Genomic DNA, 19325 nt, shown 5'->3' on the forward strand with positions numbered 1-19325 from the left:
TTGCAATAAGTCTGTAAATAAAATTTAGCAAAGCAATTACCATAAAAAGCATTATTGTGTTGTATTAAATCTGTTTGCTTCTATTACGCTGAAACCTAATTGTGGTATAGCAAATGGTGTGGTGCTATAGCATATTAATAGCAATAGAGAGCAACAGTGACCGCCCACTGTTTCAATGCACTTGGTTCTGGAAGTGCTTTTCCCATTCATTTTCTCCACAAGGATAAAAAAAAAAAAAAAAAAAAAAAATATAAAGAGTGTGAGGGACTCGACATGGAGGCGAAGGTAGAATCCAAATGCAGGAAGTTTAAGAAACTCAGTAGACAAATCCAAAAACACAAGGCAGAGATGTAGTCGATGAAGCAGGTAAAGTAGTAGTGACAAGTAATCAGTCCAACCAGGCAAACAAAGCAAAACAGTAATCAAACAATCGGTAATCCAATAAGACAGGCACAATGGTCATAACAAGAAGGCAATGAAACAGGCAATGGGAAAACGCTCGGTAAGGCAGTGAAATAACTGGCAATACTTCGCAAAGTATCTATGGAAAGGCATGGCTATATATATACTCTATAGTGCAAACAGGAAGTGAACGTAGAAGAAACAGTTCATGGCTAGTATTCGGGAGAGGGCTTCCTCTGGCGGTTGGCTGAATGGATACCAGCCTCATTCATTACAGAACCCCATCCCAAACCCCCCCCACGAACAACTCCCGTTGTTCTCCTTCTGGGTCATCCCCTTGGTCGTGGTGCAGGACAATTCGGGTGCCCTTGGTGGAAGTCGTGGATCAAGGATGGATCCAGTACGTCTATGGATCCCATGATCTCGCCTCCGGACCGTAGCCTTCCCAGTCTACCAGGTACTGCATCTGGCCCCCTCAACGACAAGAGTCCATGATTTCCTTGACCATGTACGCAGGTGATCCGTCGATCTCAAATGGAGGAGGAGGCTCAGGATCCGTGGTTCCGGGGCCAGAAGCTGGTTTCAGCAAGGACACATGAAAGGCGGGAGAGATGCGGTAGTTAGCAGGAAGCTTCAATCGGTATGTTACAGGATTGATCTGTCTAATAATTCTGAACGGACCAACAAATCTGGGGCTGAGCTTTCTGCAGGGTAGCTGAAACTTGAGGTCCCGTGTGGATAACCAGACCCTCTGAACAGGCTGGAAGTTGGGGTGGGGATGCCTCCGTCAATCAGCTTGGATCCGTTGGGCCCGGATGGCCTGCTGCACACCTGCTCGCTCCACGTGATCCAATCATCCACCGCTGGCACCGTAGAGGGTTCACCTGACCAAGGGAACAGTGGAGGTTGGTAGCCCAGCACACATTGGGAGTGAGTGAGTCCAGTAGAGAAGTGAGTGAGGGAGTTCTGAGCATATTCCGCCCATGGGAGGAAGTTGCTCCACTTCTGCTGCTCATGACTGCAGTACGATCTGAGATATCTATCTCTTGGTTCAGCCTCTCCACCGATCCGTTTGCTTGATGGATGATATCCAGATGTGAGGCTGATGTTGATGTCCAGCTGCTTGCAGAAGGCCTGTCAGACTCTGGAGGTGAACTGGGGTCCCCGATCAGACACAATGTCTTCTGGCAGGCCATAGATCCTGAAAACTTAGTAGAAAAGAGTGTTAGTGATCTCCATAGCAGTGGGTAGACCTTTCATGGGGATTAATCTACATGACATTGAAAAACGATCAATGATAACAAATATGGTGGTATACCCATTGGAGTTTGGCAGATCAGTGATTAAGTCGATGGACAGGTGGGACCAGGGTCTCTGAGGGATAGGCAGTGGTTGTAGAAGGCCAGCTGGCAGTTTTCTGGGGGTTTTCGACTGTGCACAAACTTGATATGCTTTAACATATGCAGTAACATCATTGATGAGTGAAGGCCACCAGAATGAGTTACGTACCAAGCTAATCATCCTTTGGATGCCAGGGTATACAGTGCTGAGGGAGGTATGGATCCATTGGATCATTCTTTGGCATGGAGTGCGTGGTACATACGGTTTTGTTGGAGGGCATTCTGGTGGTGCAGGGTCTGTTTGTTGGGCTCTTTGAATTTCTTCCATGATGTCCCAGTTTATGGGTGCAATGATGACAGAAGGTGGTAATATGGACTCATTTTGAGGTATGTTGTGAGGAGGATCGTGATGACAGGAAAGAGCATCAGCTTTGCTGTTCTTACTGCCAGGGCGGTAGGTGACTATGAATTGGAACCTTGTAAAGAAGAGTGACCATCGGGCTTGTCGTGGGTTGAGTCATTTTACTCCCTTGATGTAGTCAAGGTTTTTGTGGTCTGTGATTACTTGAAACAGATGGACAGAACCTTCAAGCCAGTAGAGCCACTCTTCTAATGCAGACTTCATGGAGAGTAACTCTTTGTTTCCAACATCATAGTTCCTTTCAGGTGAGTTCAATTTATGTGAGAAGAAGGCACAAGGATAAAGTTTTCCAGGGTTACCGTGGTGTTGAGAGAGAACTGCCCCGATGCCACCGTCTGATGCATCAACTTCCACTATAAATGGATGATTAGGATCGGGGTGCTTGATAATGGGGGCAGTCGTGAAACTTGTCTTGGGGTCTTCGAAGGCTTTTTGAGCAGAATCACTCCATGTTAATTTGGATGGTTTGCCTTTGAGCAGTGACATTAAAGGGGCAGAGATGAGACTGTAGTTGCGGATAAACCTTCTGTAAAAGTTCTCAAAACCCAGAAAACATTGTAACTCCTTAAAAGTATTGGGTCTTGGCCATTGTGTAACTGCCTGTATCTTGGAATTGTCCATCTCAACACCTTTATGACTGATGATATACCCCATGAATGTTGTATGGGTAGCATGGAACTCGCATTTCTCTGCTTTCACGTAAAGTTGGTGCTTCTGAAGGCGTGAGAGGACCATCTTAACATCTTTGATATGTTGTTCTTTATCTTGGGAGTAAATGAGTATGTCGTCGATGTAGGCTATGACACATTTGTTGAGGAGGTCTCTGAAGATTTCGTTGATGAATGATTGGAACACAGCTGGTGCATTGGCCAGGCCATAAGGCATCACCTGGTACTCATAGTGCCCCCTAGTGGTGATGAATGTGGTTTTCCACTCATCTCCTTCTCTAATACGAATGAGATTGTAAGCACTTCTCAAATCAAGCTTAGTGTAGATGCGTGCTTCACATAGTTGTTCTAGCGCAGATGGAACAAGAGGGAGTGGGTACCTGTATTTGATTGTTACTGTGTTCAAACCCCGGTAATCAATACATGGACGGAGTCCTCCATCTTTTTTATCAATTAAGAAAAAGCCTGTTGCAACTGGTGAGGTGGAAGGATGAATGAAACCTGAAGCTAGAGCCTCTTCGACGTATGTTTCCATGGCCATGTTCTCCTGTCTGGATAACGGACAGGCTTTGCTCCTGGGAGGTGCCGTGTTGGGCAGTAACTCAATAGCGCAGTCCCATGGACAATGAGGGGGTAGTTGAGTTGCCTTGATTTTACTAAAAACTTCAGAAAACCCTGAGTATTCCTGGGGAATTTTGATTTGAGCTTGAATCTCTGGACTTTTGATGCTAGTGATTAAACATGGCATGGTTACTGTGACATGAAGACAATTTGAATGGCAGTAATCTGACCATTTTTTTAGCTCACCCCGGTTCCAGGAGATGATGGGATTGTGGACAGCCAGCCATGGATGACACAGGATGAGAATATGCTTGGGTGAGTTGATAACAAAGAGATAGTGTTTCTGTGTGAAATAATCCAATTCGTAGTGTCACTGGAACGGTTTGGTGAGTGATGCCTGTGCCAATGGGTGCATTATCCACAGCAGTGATGTTAATGGTGGGTATGCAAGGTACTGTTGGAATATGGAGTTCATGCACAAGATCTTGATGAATCAAATTTACAGCAGCCCCTGAGTCGGCTAATGCAGAAACATATTTTAGTTTATCATCAAATGAGAGTTCAATGGAAGAGAAAAACTGTGGTGTATAGGAGATTAAATATTCTTGGTACTCACTTTTGCTCTTAAACTGTGATATTTATTGCCTTTGTTAGGACATGCAGAATTTTGATGACTCCTTTCACGACAGTAGTAACATAGTCCCTCATTATGACGATGATCATGTTCTTCAATAGAAACTCTAGCATAGGTGATCTGCATCAGTTCAGGGGCTAATCTTTGAACGTGGTGAATTACGCAGTAAATTATCAATCTTTACAGCCAACGAAATGAATTCTGTGAGAGTTGAATCCTCACCTGAGTTCGGCCTGCAGATTGTGGTTCAGTCCCTCTCTGAAAACAGTCTTGAGCGATATCGTTCCATCCATTTTGACCCGCGAATGTCCTGAAGTGTATAGCGAAGTCAGTTGCAGAAAGTGAACCCTGTTGTAAATGAAGCAGCTGAACAGAAACATCTTTACCTCCCTCTGGGTATTCAAACACTTCATGGATCTGTGAAGCGAAGTAATCAAATGAAGTTTGGAGTTGCCTATCATTCTCCCAAACAGCAGAGGCCCAGTCCAAAGCTTTTCCGGTAAGCAATGTCATCATAAATGCGCATTTCTTTAAATCCTGGCTGAATGACTCTGGTTGATTGGAGAAATATATTTTACATTGACGTAGAAATCCCTTACATTTCTCTGGTGAGCCATCAAACTTATCATGAAGAGCGAATCTTACCGGTGTAGCTTGAGTGGATGGAAGAGAGCGGATGTAGAGGGTGAGGCTCTCATTTGCAGCTCTTAGGTTGTTTAATTGCTCTTGGTAACCCTTGATAGGTTCACTCTGGTAAGCAAAGGCAGCCTGGAGCTGAGAAACTTCCACTGGATTCATTGGTGGCGAAGTATTCTGTGAGGGACTCGACATGGAGGCGAAGGTAGAATCCAAATGCAGGAAGTTTAACCCTCTGGGGTCTGAGGGTGTTTTGGGCCCTGGAGAAGTTTTGACATGCCTTGACATTTGTGTTTTTTTCAGTTGCTTAAAACATGTACATGTTTGTATTTTTGAGAAAATAACTCTTCACACCTGAGGAGACAAAGACCCCTCCCTTGAGAGAGAATGAATGTGAGGAGACTTAATGATTGAATGTATTGTTTGTAGCTTATTCACAAAATCAAGTTTAAGTTAAAAGAAGTAATCTGACAATAAATTTTCTTTACTTAAAGACTTTACTTAAAAACTTTAGACCTACACTACCATTTAAAAGTTTTAGATCTGTAAGTTTTGTTAATGTTTTTAAAAGAAGTCTCTTCTGCTCACCAAGGCTGCATTTATTTGATCCAAAATACAGCAAAAACAGTGATATTGTGAAATATTTTTACAATTTAAAATAACTGTTTTCTATTTGAATATATTGTAAAATACAATTTATTCCTGTGATCAAAGCTGAATTTTCAGCATCATTACTGCAGTCTTCAGTGTCACATGATCCTTCAGAAATCATTCTAATATGCTGATTTTCTAATATGGGCATATTTACAGCACATTTTACACATTTACACCCGAACAGATATTTGCAAGCACAAGCTTCATTGATGATAATGAGGCAGCATAAACACTAGTTAAAATCTAATCTAAACATTCATATTATTTTTATATCATATTACATATCATATTTATATCATACAGCATACAATTGAAATACCTGCTTTAGCTGAAACAACATTTAAATGTAACTAAATCTTGCCTATTAGAACATATTTCAAATTTCAATACTTTGAATACTGGCTGGCAAGTCTGGAAATAGTCCAACTAGTAAAATATGTACATGTTTATATAAAATAGCATGTCAACTAATGTAAGTAAAGACTTGCTCATCTGAAATTGTATTCTCGGCTGGATCAAGTCACTCTTCAAAATGCAAACATTCATCGTCAGAGTCCCGCTCTTTTTTTGAGGAAAATGTGAACTCTTCCTCACTATCCAGGACCATTTGTAGACCTTCCTCACCTGTGTAGCATGCCATCTTCCAAACGTGCAGAAAAGTGAATGAACTTGATGCTTTTTAAGGCAGTGTTGGGGGCATTTACCATTTGCATTGATTGCCTCAGCGCATTACCGTATAAATAGCGTGCTCTGCTGTTGTGTGTGATCACATTAGCGATAATTAGCTGAGCCAGGAGAAACTGTACATCACTTTGTTTCATACAGATTACATTGCAGGAGAATATTTGTTTTAAATTCGAATTGTTTTATTTAAAAGTAGACATTTTAATCTTTCTTTAGACATATGTTTCATGTTTGTCTGATAAGTATTTGCGGAGTTTCAGTTATTTTTGTATCGTGTTTCAGAAAGCTCGCGGAGACAAAGACGGCTGAAAGCGCACCCTGTTTATTTTCTTTATTTTACAAAAGCACAAGGTTTTGTTGTTATTGTGAGTGTACACAAATAAAAGTAGACCCTTATAGTTTCTAATGATGTCTTACACTTATTGTATGCCCAAAAATGATGGAGTATTTTAAGTTGTTTCTGCTGTTATGAGGAAAAAATCCGACCCCTGAGGGTTAATAAACTCCAAAAACACAAGGCAGAGATGTAGTGACAAGTAATCAGTCCAACAAGGCAAACAAAGCAAAATAGTAATCAAACAATCGGTAAACCAATAAGACAGACACAATCGTCATAACAAGAAGGCAATGAAACAGGCAATGGGAAAATGCTCGGTAAGGCAGTGAAATAACTGGTAATACTTCGCAAAGTATGTATGAAAAGGCATGGCTATATATATATATATATATATATATATATATATATAGTGCAAACAGGAAGTAAACGTAGAAGAAATAGTTCATGGCTAGTATCCGGGAGAGGGCTCCCTCTGGCGGTCGGCTGAATGGATACCAGCCTCATTCGTTACAAAGAGTTGTAAGCCATGAGCCAAACCAACCAGCTCGGAGATGAATCACAACATTACAGACTTTGATTTGAAGCAAAAAAAACAAAACAAAAAAAAAAAGGATTAAAAAGAGAAAAGAAAGAACAAAGTAGAATTAAAAACACAATTTTGCTAATTATTTTATAATTATTTTGCATGATTTTATGTAAAATTTAAGACCTCATTTGATTTGTGATACTACATGAAATATTTGTACTTTTAAAAATTCATTTGTTACACCGCAGAACCATTTAAAATGAACTAGTAAAATTAACTAGAAATTTGTGAAATGAAATGGTTACCAGTTACATTATATAAAATCTACAATTTCCCCTTATGCATTCATATACATTTTAACCTAAAATCTCATTAAAAATATACAATAGACATGTTATGCATTAGCTTTACCATCACTTAAAAAAACTTCAGTGCTCAGGTTAGGTTTGTCTTAAAATGTTAACTTTTGTACAAAAAGTCAATTTCTCTAGGGAGAAAATGAATGGGATTTTTATTTTCGGAATCCTTCTGTTATGCTCTAAGACATTGTGTGCATGAGATGTAATCAGCCAGCAGTCAAACCAAGGACAAAATATTTGTGTTAATAGAGAGGTGATAATAATAATAATAGAGTAGCTCTTGGCTTCTAGCTATTTTAGATTCACTGCAAAGATTCTGTGTCTGAAACAAACTGTCATCTCTTTGTCTTTTGTCCTCCATTCCTTGTTTTACCATGCCATGTCCTTGCATGTCTGTAATGCACACAGTAAAAGAACATTCCTGAGATTACATCTGTGCAGAGCTGTCAACATTCTTCAGAAAAGCGCACATTCCTCAACGCTGGACACGGCATTATGGGTCTGAGTAAATGTTTGCGTGTGCGATGTGAGTGACTTCAGCAGTGGCCCATTCCTCCAGAAACGTGCAGCGCAGACCCTAATCATGCCCTCTTCACTCTCACAGTCAGGTCAGATCAGTCACACACAAGCAGTTAAGATGCGCTCACCTCCACCTTGCTATCCAAGCCCATACACGTAATTCAACCTCATTCTGCGTGTTACTCAATAACTACAGTATGTTTAGTGTGGGAATCTATTGCAGCTCACCTCCATTTCCTAATGGAGATTATTTCAGGTGTAGCCAACGCTCAAATCTCTTCTTTTCCATGCTCGCACTAACAATGGACATGATGTTATCTGCCCTATAATCTCGTGGGCTTTAAGAGCACAGAGAATGTGCACTCTGTCTAGTCCCATTAGAAGATATTCTGAAGGCCTTAAGCAAAGTTTGAGAGTGCTTCTCTGTCTGTTTCTGTGGTTTACAGTGTTTTTCCTGCCATTTTTAAGGTTCAGACTTTTTTTTAGGATTGGACCGTGACTGTAGAGTCAACACAAGGCTAGATGGTAAGCGCTGCATGTAAAGTTTACCTGCAAACATCGCATGTCATGTAATGTTTCTCAGCTGGTTTTGCTTAAGGTCCAAGATTTACATTGGGCATTTAGTGGCGACCTAACACTGTAAAACCAGTTGTTTATCATACAAAGGTAAACCAAAATGTCTTTAAAATCAAACACTGAAATGTATTAATATTGCCATGTTTAATTTATGGCTTATGCTCTCGGTAGACAATAATTCAGTTTCTGTGTTTTTGATGGTAGTTTTACACCTTTGGATAAGTGGTCGGTTACATGGCCCAGTGTGATTATCAAAACTCAAAATGCTGTGATTTAATTAAATAAATATATATTTTGCGAGCGCTGCGTGCTTCACAGTGAATGTGCACACTCTTCTGTCATCTACTACAACACAAACATAAAATGTGGTGTTTTTAGGGAATGAGTGGCTTCATACAGTATATTCACTTTGAAGTATGCAGAACATGCAGACTGTATTTTTATTTAATCAATCTGCATTTTTTTTTTTTTTTTTTTTTTTTTTTAATAATCACACAAGGGCATATCATGATTTTTATTTGATTAATTTTCCATTTCAGTGTAAATAGAGTATCAGAGCACATGCTCAGTTAAGCTTTTGAGCATTTGGAAGCATACGTGTGTCAGTCAGATAGTGTTGGGACTGAATTTAGCTGGTGCTTGGTACTGCAGAAACACTGGTACCGTGTGGCAGCGGGGGCATGGTCAAGCGTCCGTCCGAAGAGAGAGAAAGCGGTAAGGGCGCTTGCACCTGAGCTAGATTATGTTTAACACCTGTCTCTGATTCCAGTGAGCATGGGGAGAGTGGCATATAAGCAGCCACGCCACCAGCAGTGGGGAGAGAGAGTCTGGCACAAGGAAGGCCACGGTGCTCCTGAAGCTGTTGTGTTTAATCTGTTGTGTTTGTGAAGCTGATGTGTTTAAGTGACTACATGCCTGTGAAGCTGATGAGTTTGTGAAGTTGTAAAGCATTGAAGTGGCTGATTAAAATCTTACCTGAGCCTGGAAAACCTGCTTCCCTGTGTTCTCATTCCCTTCTGCTGTGAAGCTGTGTTACATTCCGTTACATCTTTTTTTTTATTTTAGTATCAACTTTGTACCAAGTACTTTTGACATCCCTAGACGTCAACAACAAAACATAAGGGAAATGTTTTCTCCTCCCTTATAATAGTTTATGAGCCTATTTATTTTGTCCAATGCACAATAGTATGCTTAATTGCATTTTATTATTTGCATTCAGCATAGTTTTCCTTATGTTTGTGATGCTATCAAAACATTCCATTTTGGGGTTGTTATCCTCCAGTTGAGAACTACTGAGAAAAGGGATATGGTACAGTTAGTTTTGCTACATGGGTACTTAAAAAATAAAGAAACAAATATACATTTTAGATTTATATTTTAGTTGAAATTATTGTATTATGTGAGAAGAAAGAGATCATAGTAAAATGAGATACATGAAACTAGCACAGATAAAGTATAAAGTGTATTGGTTGCCTGGAACAACAGTCACTTATACAGTTTGGTGGTCATTATACAAAACTGTTTAGCCCACAGGATGCTGTGATTGACCAATCAGAATCAAGTGTTCCAGACAGACATTAATACTTTCTGTCTAAGGAGGGTAGAAAGAATATTGCAATAATTGGTGTTCTCCTGTGTCTGGAGTTACAATGTGACACTGACCTTGCTTATTCTTTACTTTTTAGCTTTTATTTATGTAATTATTAAATAAATAATTATGATATGAATGCATTTTCCAAACAACAAGCTAGTGTGTGATCCCAGGCACAGTTATTAAAAATGCATACTGTTGTCACAACATGTCTCACATGTATTATTAACAAGCGATGATCAGGCAGCTGTGGTGCTATTAAAATTCATCAAGAGCATGCACATCGATAATGTGCGATTAAGAGCCAGATATGTGTATCTTTTCATAAAGCTTTATTTCCTGCTTGCGGCATGACAGAGCGGAAAAATTATGAATGGGTCTCTTTGATTGGAACTGAGACTGTTTAGGGTGATAGATTTATTTTGTCTGCAGATACATCTTTTTCTCTGTTTCTTCACCTGTGTGATAATGGTTTCTTACAGCTAAAAAGAAATATAATGAAAGTGGTACTTCCTACTAGAGTATTTTCCCCTGGGCGTACACTGTTGATGCAAATTGGAAGGCGAGGGATTGTTGTCATTTAGACTGTTTATACTCATCAGGAGGGGTACTATGAACTTAGCCTGAAGTCTAAGCATCTTTCCTCTAATTGTATGGCCTGGTGATGCTGTCACACATGAGTAGTGCTTGTGCTTACATTAGATCATTTGTCATTGAGCCGGATGACACTGTCAACTTCATCATATCATGTTAATGGCACAAAAAAGTTTTTTTTTCATGGATATGTTGATAACTGCTCAATTAATGAGAAAAGTACTGTAGATTATGGGGATTTTTTGTTTTTCGAATTTATTTTTAGTGGTTCTTACTAATGCTAAGGCACACAATTTTCGCTTGGCAGACGATAAAATGGGCAAAATATTCTCATTGATTGAAGAAAGAACTTGAGCCAAATCTAGGGACTGGAATATTAGATAACCTTGGAGAGGACTCTTTTGATGTGGGCTAGTAAGCATCCAACATAACACCCTAGCAACCACGTAGAATTCCCTAGCAACCACATACTAATCTGTCCATGCATCTACAGTTTCTTCAGAAAATTATCAAATGTAGTTCCACTTACTGTGCTCATAAAGAAATTTGATTACTGTATTGTGTATCATACCTTAAAGATACAGTGTGTAATTAGCTTACAAAAAGGTATCTATACAGCAAATGTTACCTACATTGGTAAAATCTTCAGTTTCATAAAGCAGACCCTCACTTAGAAAGCAAAATATGTTCCCCTCATCTCCCTAATATTCTCCACATGTCTTAACAGTTTGCACAAATCTTATAATGCCTGTATATTTTTTCCCTTTTCGTTTAATGTTGACTTCTTTGCTGACTTTCTGCAACCCCAGCATTCTTGGTATTATGCTAACTGAGTTTTGTCAGCATCTGAGAGTCCCCTCCAGGGACCCTTCAAAGTGAAGAAGCTCGGCTTCTTTCACATCAAATTTCAGAGTGAACCTTGAACGTTTTACACAGTCTATGGAAAATCCTGTAGCATTTATAATCTTTTTTAATCTTATATTTTTGTGTAGAAACTAAACAGCATGGTTTATCAGGAAAGGTTTCATACAGGGGAAGAATTTGAAAGCTTAGTTTTGCCATAACGTTTTGCGATTATCTTCAAATATTTTATCATTTTGCTGCATTATGTACAAATCTGGTTCATTTCTCAGGACCTAGATTCCTAAGCAAATCAAACAGAATATGAAACAACATAAATCTAAAGGTTTGAATGATAGATTTGAAGCAAAATATATTTGGATTGTTGTTGTAGTTACCATAAGCCTCTGTGGTGACCTTTCCTTGCCAACACAAAGCTTAGTTTTGTTTGGTGCTAAAAAATCTTTCCTAATAATGACAGCAGTAGTGATTTGGCCATTTAAGTGTTTACCTTGAAAATTAAATAAAAATGCAACATTGTTAAGATTCATTGATTGAATGGATGACAGGATTAATGTCAGAAAGCAGATCCTCTTTTTGCCTTGTGCAATAACACAAAATCACATTACACTATTCAACTCATTGCAAACCCCAGATGTCTAAATATGGGTGATCTCATGAAACCGGTCAAGAACACGTGTAGGTTAGATTTTGCCAACAAAATCAAAAGAAACAAACAATAAACTGTATTTTGCTTCTTGAAAAATGAAGCCTGTTTTTAGGACTATTAAGTTTTTTAACATTGTGACATTATTTTTCATGACAAATAAGCATGTTCCACCTGTTTCTCATTACCGTAATGCAAAATAAAATTAATAATTAAATAAATCATATTCTTATTACTGTATTACAAAAAAAAAAGTATGTAAATTGTAGTGTTTGTACAAAATTGTAGTATTTGTTGTACTGCTTTTGATCGTATTTAAATAAAACAAATATTCAGTATTTTTTCCTGAAATAACTGTATTACAGTAAAACTGTAAAAAAAAATACTGTTACAGCAATGAGAATCACCTTTAAGAATAATGAGAATTATATATTTAATATATATATATATATATATATATATATATATATATATATATATATATATATATATATATATATATAATCTAAAGTAATCTAAACTATATCTGGATGCATTACAGTAAGAAAAATTTGTCACAAAACCTGTCAAGAAATGTCAGGTCATTTTTCACCAACAAAATCAAAAGAAAACAATAATAAAATTGAATTTTTTTTAAAGTAAATGTCTATATTTAGGACCATGAAGATGTTTTGCATTGTGACATTACTTTTTGACAATTACTTTTCCCATTTTTCCACCTGTTTCTTATTACCATAATGCAACAAAATAAAATAAAATCTCATTCTCATTACTGTAATACAAAGAAATAAGGATATATTATTTAGGTTGTGAAGTACTTATATAAAATTGTGTTATTTGTTGTACTGCCTTTGAGTTGATTTAAGCTCATTGAAAAAAAATAGTTTTACAGTATTTTTCACTGAAATAATCTACATAAGCAAATATATATATATATATATATATATATATATATATATATATATATATATATATATATATATATATTGTATTACAGTAATGAGACTCACCTTTTAAGAATAATGGTTATTACAAAATAATTTCAACTGTAAATGTCTGGATGCTTTACAGTAAAGAACATATGTAAATGTGCTTAATTGTCATGAAAATAACAATGCAAAAAGTTTGCTATAATGTTGCTATTGTGATATTGCTAAAATCTCTTGCAAGCAGCTTATCAAACAATTTCAAAGCACAATCAGAGAGATATCCAGCCCCTTGCACCATTTCCTCATCTCTACATGACTCTCATCTTTTCTTTTAGCCAGAGAAGATATGACATTAGCTTGGGGGGGTGGCACCATACCTCTCAAACCCCTTTTGTGCACGAGGTAGCCGAAGCCGATGGCTATGGATCAGATCAAACTGTGATAAATGACCAGGGCTCAGGCGGGACTCCTCCAAGACTGTTTTGTTTAATTAGCTAAGGAGTGAGTGGGTTTGATTGGGCTAAACTGGGGAGGTGCTATGTGCCTGTCGATTAAATGCGCTGCCAGGGAGCCGAGAGCCACTGAGTAGAACATTACAACATACTGCAAATGGATTTAACATTGACGGCACAAATGGAAAGCTCACATGCCAACATGTCCAGCCACAGAGTGGTACAGATGAGTAAGATGTAGTGATGCTGAACAGTTTGTGGAAACGTGGAGGAGGGAGGTGATGGGAAATGCACATCGGCTTATTAATGCTTCAGTGCATTGTTCCTCCACACATGCGGTTGTGGATGATTTTATTCTGTGTATGCTTATTAGATTGACAACTGATTTCTTTATTGCTGTTACAAGCAGTGATTTGATTTTTTTATTTAAGCCATTATTTATAGCTATTTGTTTTATGCTAGAACCTGCAGTCAAAGGCAGAACGTTTACTTATGGTTAATTCTCATTACAAACATACTAAATCTGGGATTCAAAATATAATTGAAACCCTGGAAATAAATAGAAATTTTTGGATTTTGAAAAACATGTAAAACAAAAAAAGTGAATTCTGCACTATTTCTAGGTCACTAATCAAATAAGCAAATTTGTGTTACTGACCACTCCTTTGTGCGAAAGGTCAGTTTTTCTTTGTTTCTATTGAAATCCACAAGATGCTTTTTGGAACATTCTTAAATCATGCAGAGAAAACATGGATCATCAGGTTTTGCATATACTGAGGTGTCAATGCAGTACCAGGTTGAGTAAGCAAAATAGAAGCATTCTAACAGGAAGTCTCAGACTTTTGGGCCTCACTGTGCTAGCATTTTCAAAGTAATATAATTGTAAAAAGAGGTCCCAAGTTGTTTAAAACAGATTTGTTACCAAAGAAAAAAAGTGTGTCCTCTGGAAAGGAAATTTCCTTTCAAATCATACCTGGATAATACAGAATTGCCTGTTTCATCTTTCCCTTTTCTCTACCCTTTCTTGCCTGCAGAACTCAGAAAATGACAGGTATTGTGGGTAATTGAATCAGCAAAAGGCAAAACAATTGTACTGTTACTCCCGGAGGTCAGGTTTGAAACTGTTTTTGTTCTGTGCTGGTAGAAGGACCTACCATTGACAGATGTGACATTAAGTGTATGCCCACATTTCGAGGAGAGGAACAGATGCCAAGAAAGCTACCTCTCCAAAGCATTCCACTCAGCAGGGCTGTGACTGTTTTATTTATTTATCTGTTTATTTGTCTGATATGGTGTGATTTGTAAAGAACAGAAAGCTATATAATTGGAAACATAACATGGAGATGTTTTTAGTTGATACGTTACTATTCCCAGGGTGAGCTAAAATGGTATTTTTGCTACTAATTAAGACACAAAAAAAAAAAAACTATAATTGTGCAGATATGAATGCTTGGCCAACACATTGCAAGCATAGTCTCATTGTACATGCTTGATGCATATTCTTGAGTTAATGTGATGGTAACAATCTCCAGAGCTCAAGAGGGAGATATAATTACCTTCAAATGGTCTGTACCACTGAACTGTATAATTATTCAGGTAGCAATAAAGATGTCGACAAATTAACTAACTTTAACACACTTTCTCAGGAAGATTCTCTTCAAGCCTTTGCTCCCCCATGACAGTAGTTGACTGTAGAAAACAGCTTGTGGAATCAAGTCTGCGTGGCTTGAAACATTTGCTTAAAGGATGTTTTAGGCCACATTCACACTTACAGCCAAAACATACTTTACACTTGTCGTCGCATTCTTAAATGTGTCAGACAGCATGCCATAACACAACGCAACAATGCATTGCATCCTCAATGTTGCCTCAGGGGGCGCTATAGCGAGATTTGTGTGAACTGTCTACTTCTATGGCGAGTTTTCTCTTTCAACTCAACTACTGTCATGGTGGAGCAACAGATTGAAGAGAATGTTGCTGAGCAAGTAAGTTCAAGTCAATATATTTATAGCAACGTACCTGAATGATAACACATATGCAGTTTAATTGCACAGATGTTTGACGGTAGTTCTATCGCCCCCTTGAGTACTGAGGCTTGTTCCCGCCAAGGTAATGCAAGAATGCAAGTTAAGCATGTTCAACCAGACTGTGCATTGGCAATGCAGTGGCCAAGCACACACCTCTACGTTCACGTGCTTGTGTTGAGTATGTTTCAGCCTTAATCAGCTTTTCATTTTTTATTTAATGTCATCATTTTCTAGTATGTGGTAATGGAGAGCATTTGGAAATGCTCAGTTTTCAGTAGAGGACAACACCTTTCTGGTGTGGATGAGAGGCGTAAACGTAGAAAAGTGAATGTGCTTTGAAAAAAAATGCATTAATGTGGATGTGGCCTCAGGTCTAAGTTGGATCTATTTTCCATTTTTAAAAGTACAGTATATCAATTTTGGTGCGGACCTACCTCTGACATCAAAATTTGTTTTTGGATTGTGTGAAAGTGGTTTTCCGAACTTAGGTTATGCACCAGCAAACTTGTAGATGTAAACCACTATTTATTAAATATAATATCTGAAATTGACGTAGCATATAAATTGACTTCGGAGAGAAAATCATGTTCATGCATCTGTGGCAGACAAATGCAAGTGATGTTTTGTGCATGTAAAGTGTTGTTGGTAAATCCAAAGGGCAAATACTTAAATAACACAGTGAATAAACGTAATGCAATTCAGACCCAAAAGTACAAGGAAAAAGTGGAATCAAACTCGGGTTCGGACCAAGTGTGAAAACAACCTACATGTATTCTGCTCTGGATTTTTGAGCATTGGTTACATAGCACCACTTTCCCACTTGATTAGAGGCCAAATAATCACAGGGCTCTGGTTATCCTTTTCTGTCATTAATTTTCACCCCCTAAGCCACATAACCCTCCTCAGGCTGATTAATTTTCACCCTAGCATGTAGCCCCAATGCTAATTTAGTAACTCTAGGGAGGCGCAAGATTCATGAGCCGAGTCCACATATGCCATTTAGGCTCTGCAGAGAGAGGAAATGTCACCGTGTACTCTAGTTATGTTTATGCAAATGTAGTTACCGGGCAGTCGAGTGACCTCTTTCTTCTCGTGTGTTGCCATGACAATCTTTTCTCGATCTTTCCTTTTTCCTAACAGCTTTGGCGTTCTCTTGGATTTTCAACGAGTACCCATCGTTCGTGAAGCAGGATTCCCGTCGATTCGTGTCCCAGGAGACCGGGAATCTATATATTGCTAAAGTGGAGCTGTCTGATGTGGGCAACTACACCTGCGTCGTGACCAATACTGTCACCAAGACACGCGTCCAAGGCCCGCCCACTCCGCTGATATTGCGCACTGATGGTGAGGAAGCTTGTCAATTATGTGTCATTATATGGGGTGCAATCAATCTAAGCTAATCAATCAATGCTTTGTCCCTTTATGCCTGGCAGAATTGTGTAAATTAGCTTTAAAGGGATGAAAAGAAAGCAAAACATATTACTTAAATAAAATGTATACTTTTTGTGGAATACAAATTATATTTAAAGGTTAATGAGCTGTTCTTTGTAAATTTTAAGATGCCGTAGCAGCATGTTTCAGTGCCTCTAGGCTGGCATTATCAAAGGCTCTCCAACTGAAAGGTCATTTGTCTTGACTGATCTAATTGTTGGTTTCTGTGGATTTGCGATTTGATCACACACATCAAGGCAGCATAGACTTCACAATAGAAATGCAACTATAGTAAATAAGCCTGCATATATTCTGTGGCATCATATAATTTTATAACTTGTATTTTAAAGAATTTTATATTTACAAATTGTGTTCACTATATTCGCAGTGTTGAGATCTAGACAGTGCCATGTTTTAACTGTGGTGTAAAAATACATTTTTTTAAAATAACCTGATATTTGAATCACTGCTGAATGACCAACACAAGTCACTCAGTGGCGACTGTCACAGTGTGATCTCCAGAAACAATTTCAAACCCCACTGTACACGTCTCTCTACCCGGGATGTTACTAAATGATATGATTGCCTCTCTTCATCCCTTCCCATCTGGCAGTACTGACATAAACGGGCTGTGTTAGACATTTGAGATAAGCAACTTTTGACTCGCTCAGACAGCTTAGTAGCTGGCCCAACAGCACAGCACAAAAAAACAAAACAAAAATAAATAAATCACAGAAGGAGATACAATATCACACCTCCCTCCTATCCTTAAAGCCTTTCAAAAGACACAAAATAAATTATGCAATAATGATGAAATGGTCAATTAAAAGATTGACTGCTTTCTAAGATTTCATTTTCAGATTCAATAATTGATAGCTTTTATTAAGTATGATTTCCAATTTGCTTGTGAATAATGATGAATTTTTTCTTGTAGGTGTTATGGGGGAATATGAGCCTAAGATTGAGGTGCAGTTTCCAGAGGTCGTTCAGGTGGCCAAAGGCTCAACCGTGAGCCTAGAGTGCTTTGCATTGGGGAAGTAAGTTATATATTCTTCGAATTAAAAATAAACATCAGTTCAAACATCAGAAAGATGTCTTCAATGGAAAGGAGACAAATTTTGGGTGTATTCACGGCATGTAAAAATTACCGTAATTTCTGTGTGTCCTATTTGAAAAACATCAGTCTCAAAGTTAAGTCTCAAATCTTCACATTATAAGCAAAAGACAGTGCATGAACTCCACAACTGACTGCAAACTCATATTCATATCTGACTCTATTCTGTTATGGAAGGCCTTATTTTTTTTAATTTATTTTTTTATCCAATCTACTCCTGATAAAGTCAAGTTGAGCCCCATTTTGTTCTTGTTTAATATTGTTTCATTCTAAAATATGTCAAATTACTGAATTGAAATGGGTTGCTAATGCCATTTTATGTTGACTTAAAGATCACCTAATATACAATGTAAGATATAATATGTACTGTATTTGCAATCTCTCCCCCCATTTCAGTCCGGTACCTTCCATAAGTTGGCGTCGAATGGATGGAGTTCCCTTCTCTCGCAAAGTGGAGGTACGGAAAACCAGCGGTGTCATGGAAATCCCTTACTTTCAGCAAGAGGATGCGGGCACATATGAGTGTGTGGCAGAGAACACGAAAGGAAGGAACTCTGTACAAGGAAAGCTGTCTTTCTTTGGTAAGTTGTCGTAAGATGCATGAATATTTGAACAGCAAAAGCCACATGTCACTTTCACTCAAACCAAAGGACATGATGCAGAACTTTGCCTTTCCAGTCTTCCAAACCTCTTACCAACAGAAAATCAACTTAAAGGAATAATTCACCCAAAAATGAAAATACTGTCATTTACTCATCATGTCATTCCAAACCTATATGCTTTATGCTTGCTTTCTACAACACAAAAGGAGATGTTAGACAAAATGTCTCAGTCACTGCTTTCATTGCAATTGAAGTGAATGGTATTTGAGGCTGTCATTTTGCCTAACATCTCCTTTTGTGTTCCATGGAAGAAAGTCATACCAGTCTGGAATTAAATGAGGGTGAGTAAATGATGGCATAATTTATTTTTATTTATTTTTTGTGTGTGTGGACTATCCTTTTAAGACTGGGATATTGTGTTTTAACAGTGCATCAAAATGATTAAAGCCTCCCAGTCATGATGTCTGTAATATTTTTATCCAGATTAAAAAGATGAGAGGATGACCTTGTGCCTGACCTTGTATGTGTGTGTGTGTGTGTGTGTGTGTATGTTCTGTAATACCAGATGGCACTGTGATTGGGATCCAATTTGACTTCAGATCAAAGCTGTTAAATGTACTATACTTAGATGAGGGACACATATGCCAGGAAAATACTCTGGATCATCTGGATCAGGAGTGTCAGCTGATTTTTGTATTCATCAAAAAATAGTTGTTGATTTTAACATTACATTTTGCAGACTTGGGACCCAGTTATACTGG

The 19325-nt window shown here is 38.1% G+C and overlaps 1 protein-coding gene across 1 annotated transcript in view; it reads left to right on the forward strand.

The window, feature by feature from the left end:
* Positions 1-19325, forward strand: part of LOC127449422 (contactin-4-like) — a 261042-nt gene that overhangs the window by 134762 nt on the left and 106955 nt on the right. The window contains exons 6-8 of the mRNA XM_051712833.1: positions 16558-16761; positions 17783-17885; positions 18359-18543. Coding sequence (XP_051568793.1) covers positions 16558-16761; positions 17783-17885; positions 18359-18543 — 492 coding nt within the window. The remainder of the gene's footprint in view (positions 1-16557; positions 16762-17782; positions 17886-18358; positions 18544-19325) is intronic.

Source organism: Myxocyprinus asiaticus, chromosome 12 (genome assembly GCF_019703515.2).
Source record: "Myxocyprinus asiaticus isolate MX2 ecotype Aquarium Trade chromosome 12, UBuf_Myxa_2, whole genome shotgun sequence".
NCBI lineage: Eukaryota > Metazoa > Chordata > Actinopteri > Cypriniformes > Catostomidae > Myxocyprinus > Myxocyprinus asiaticus.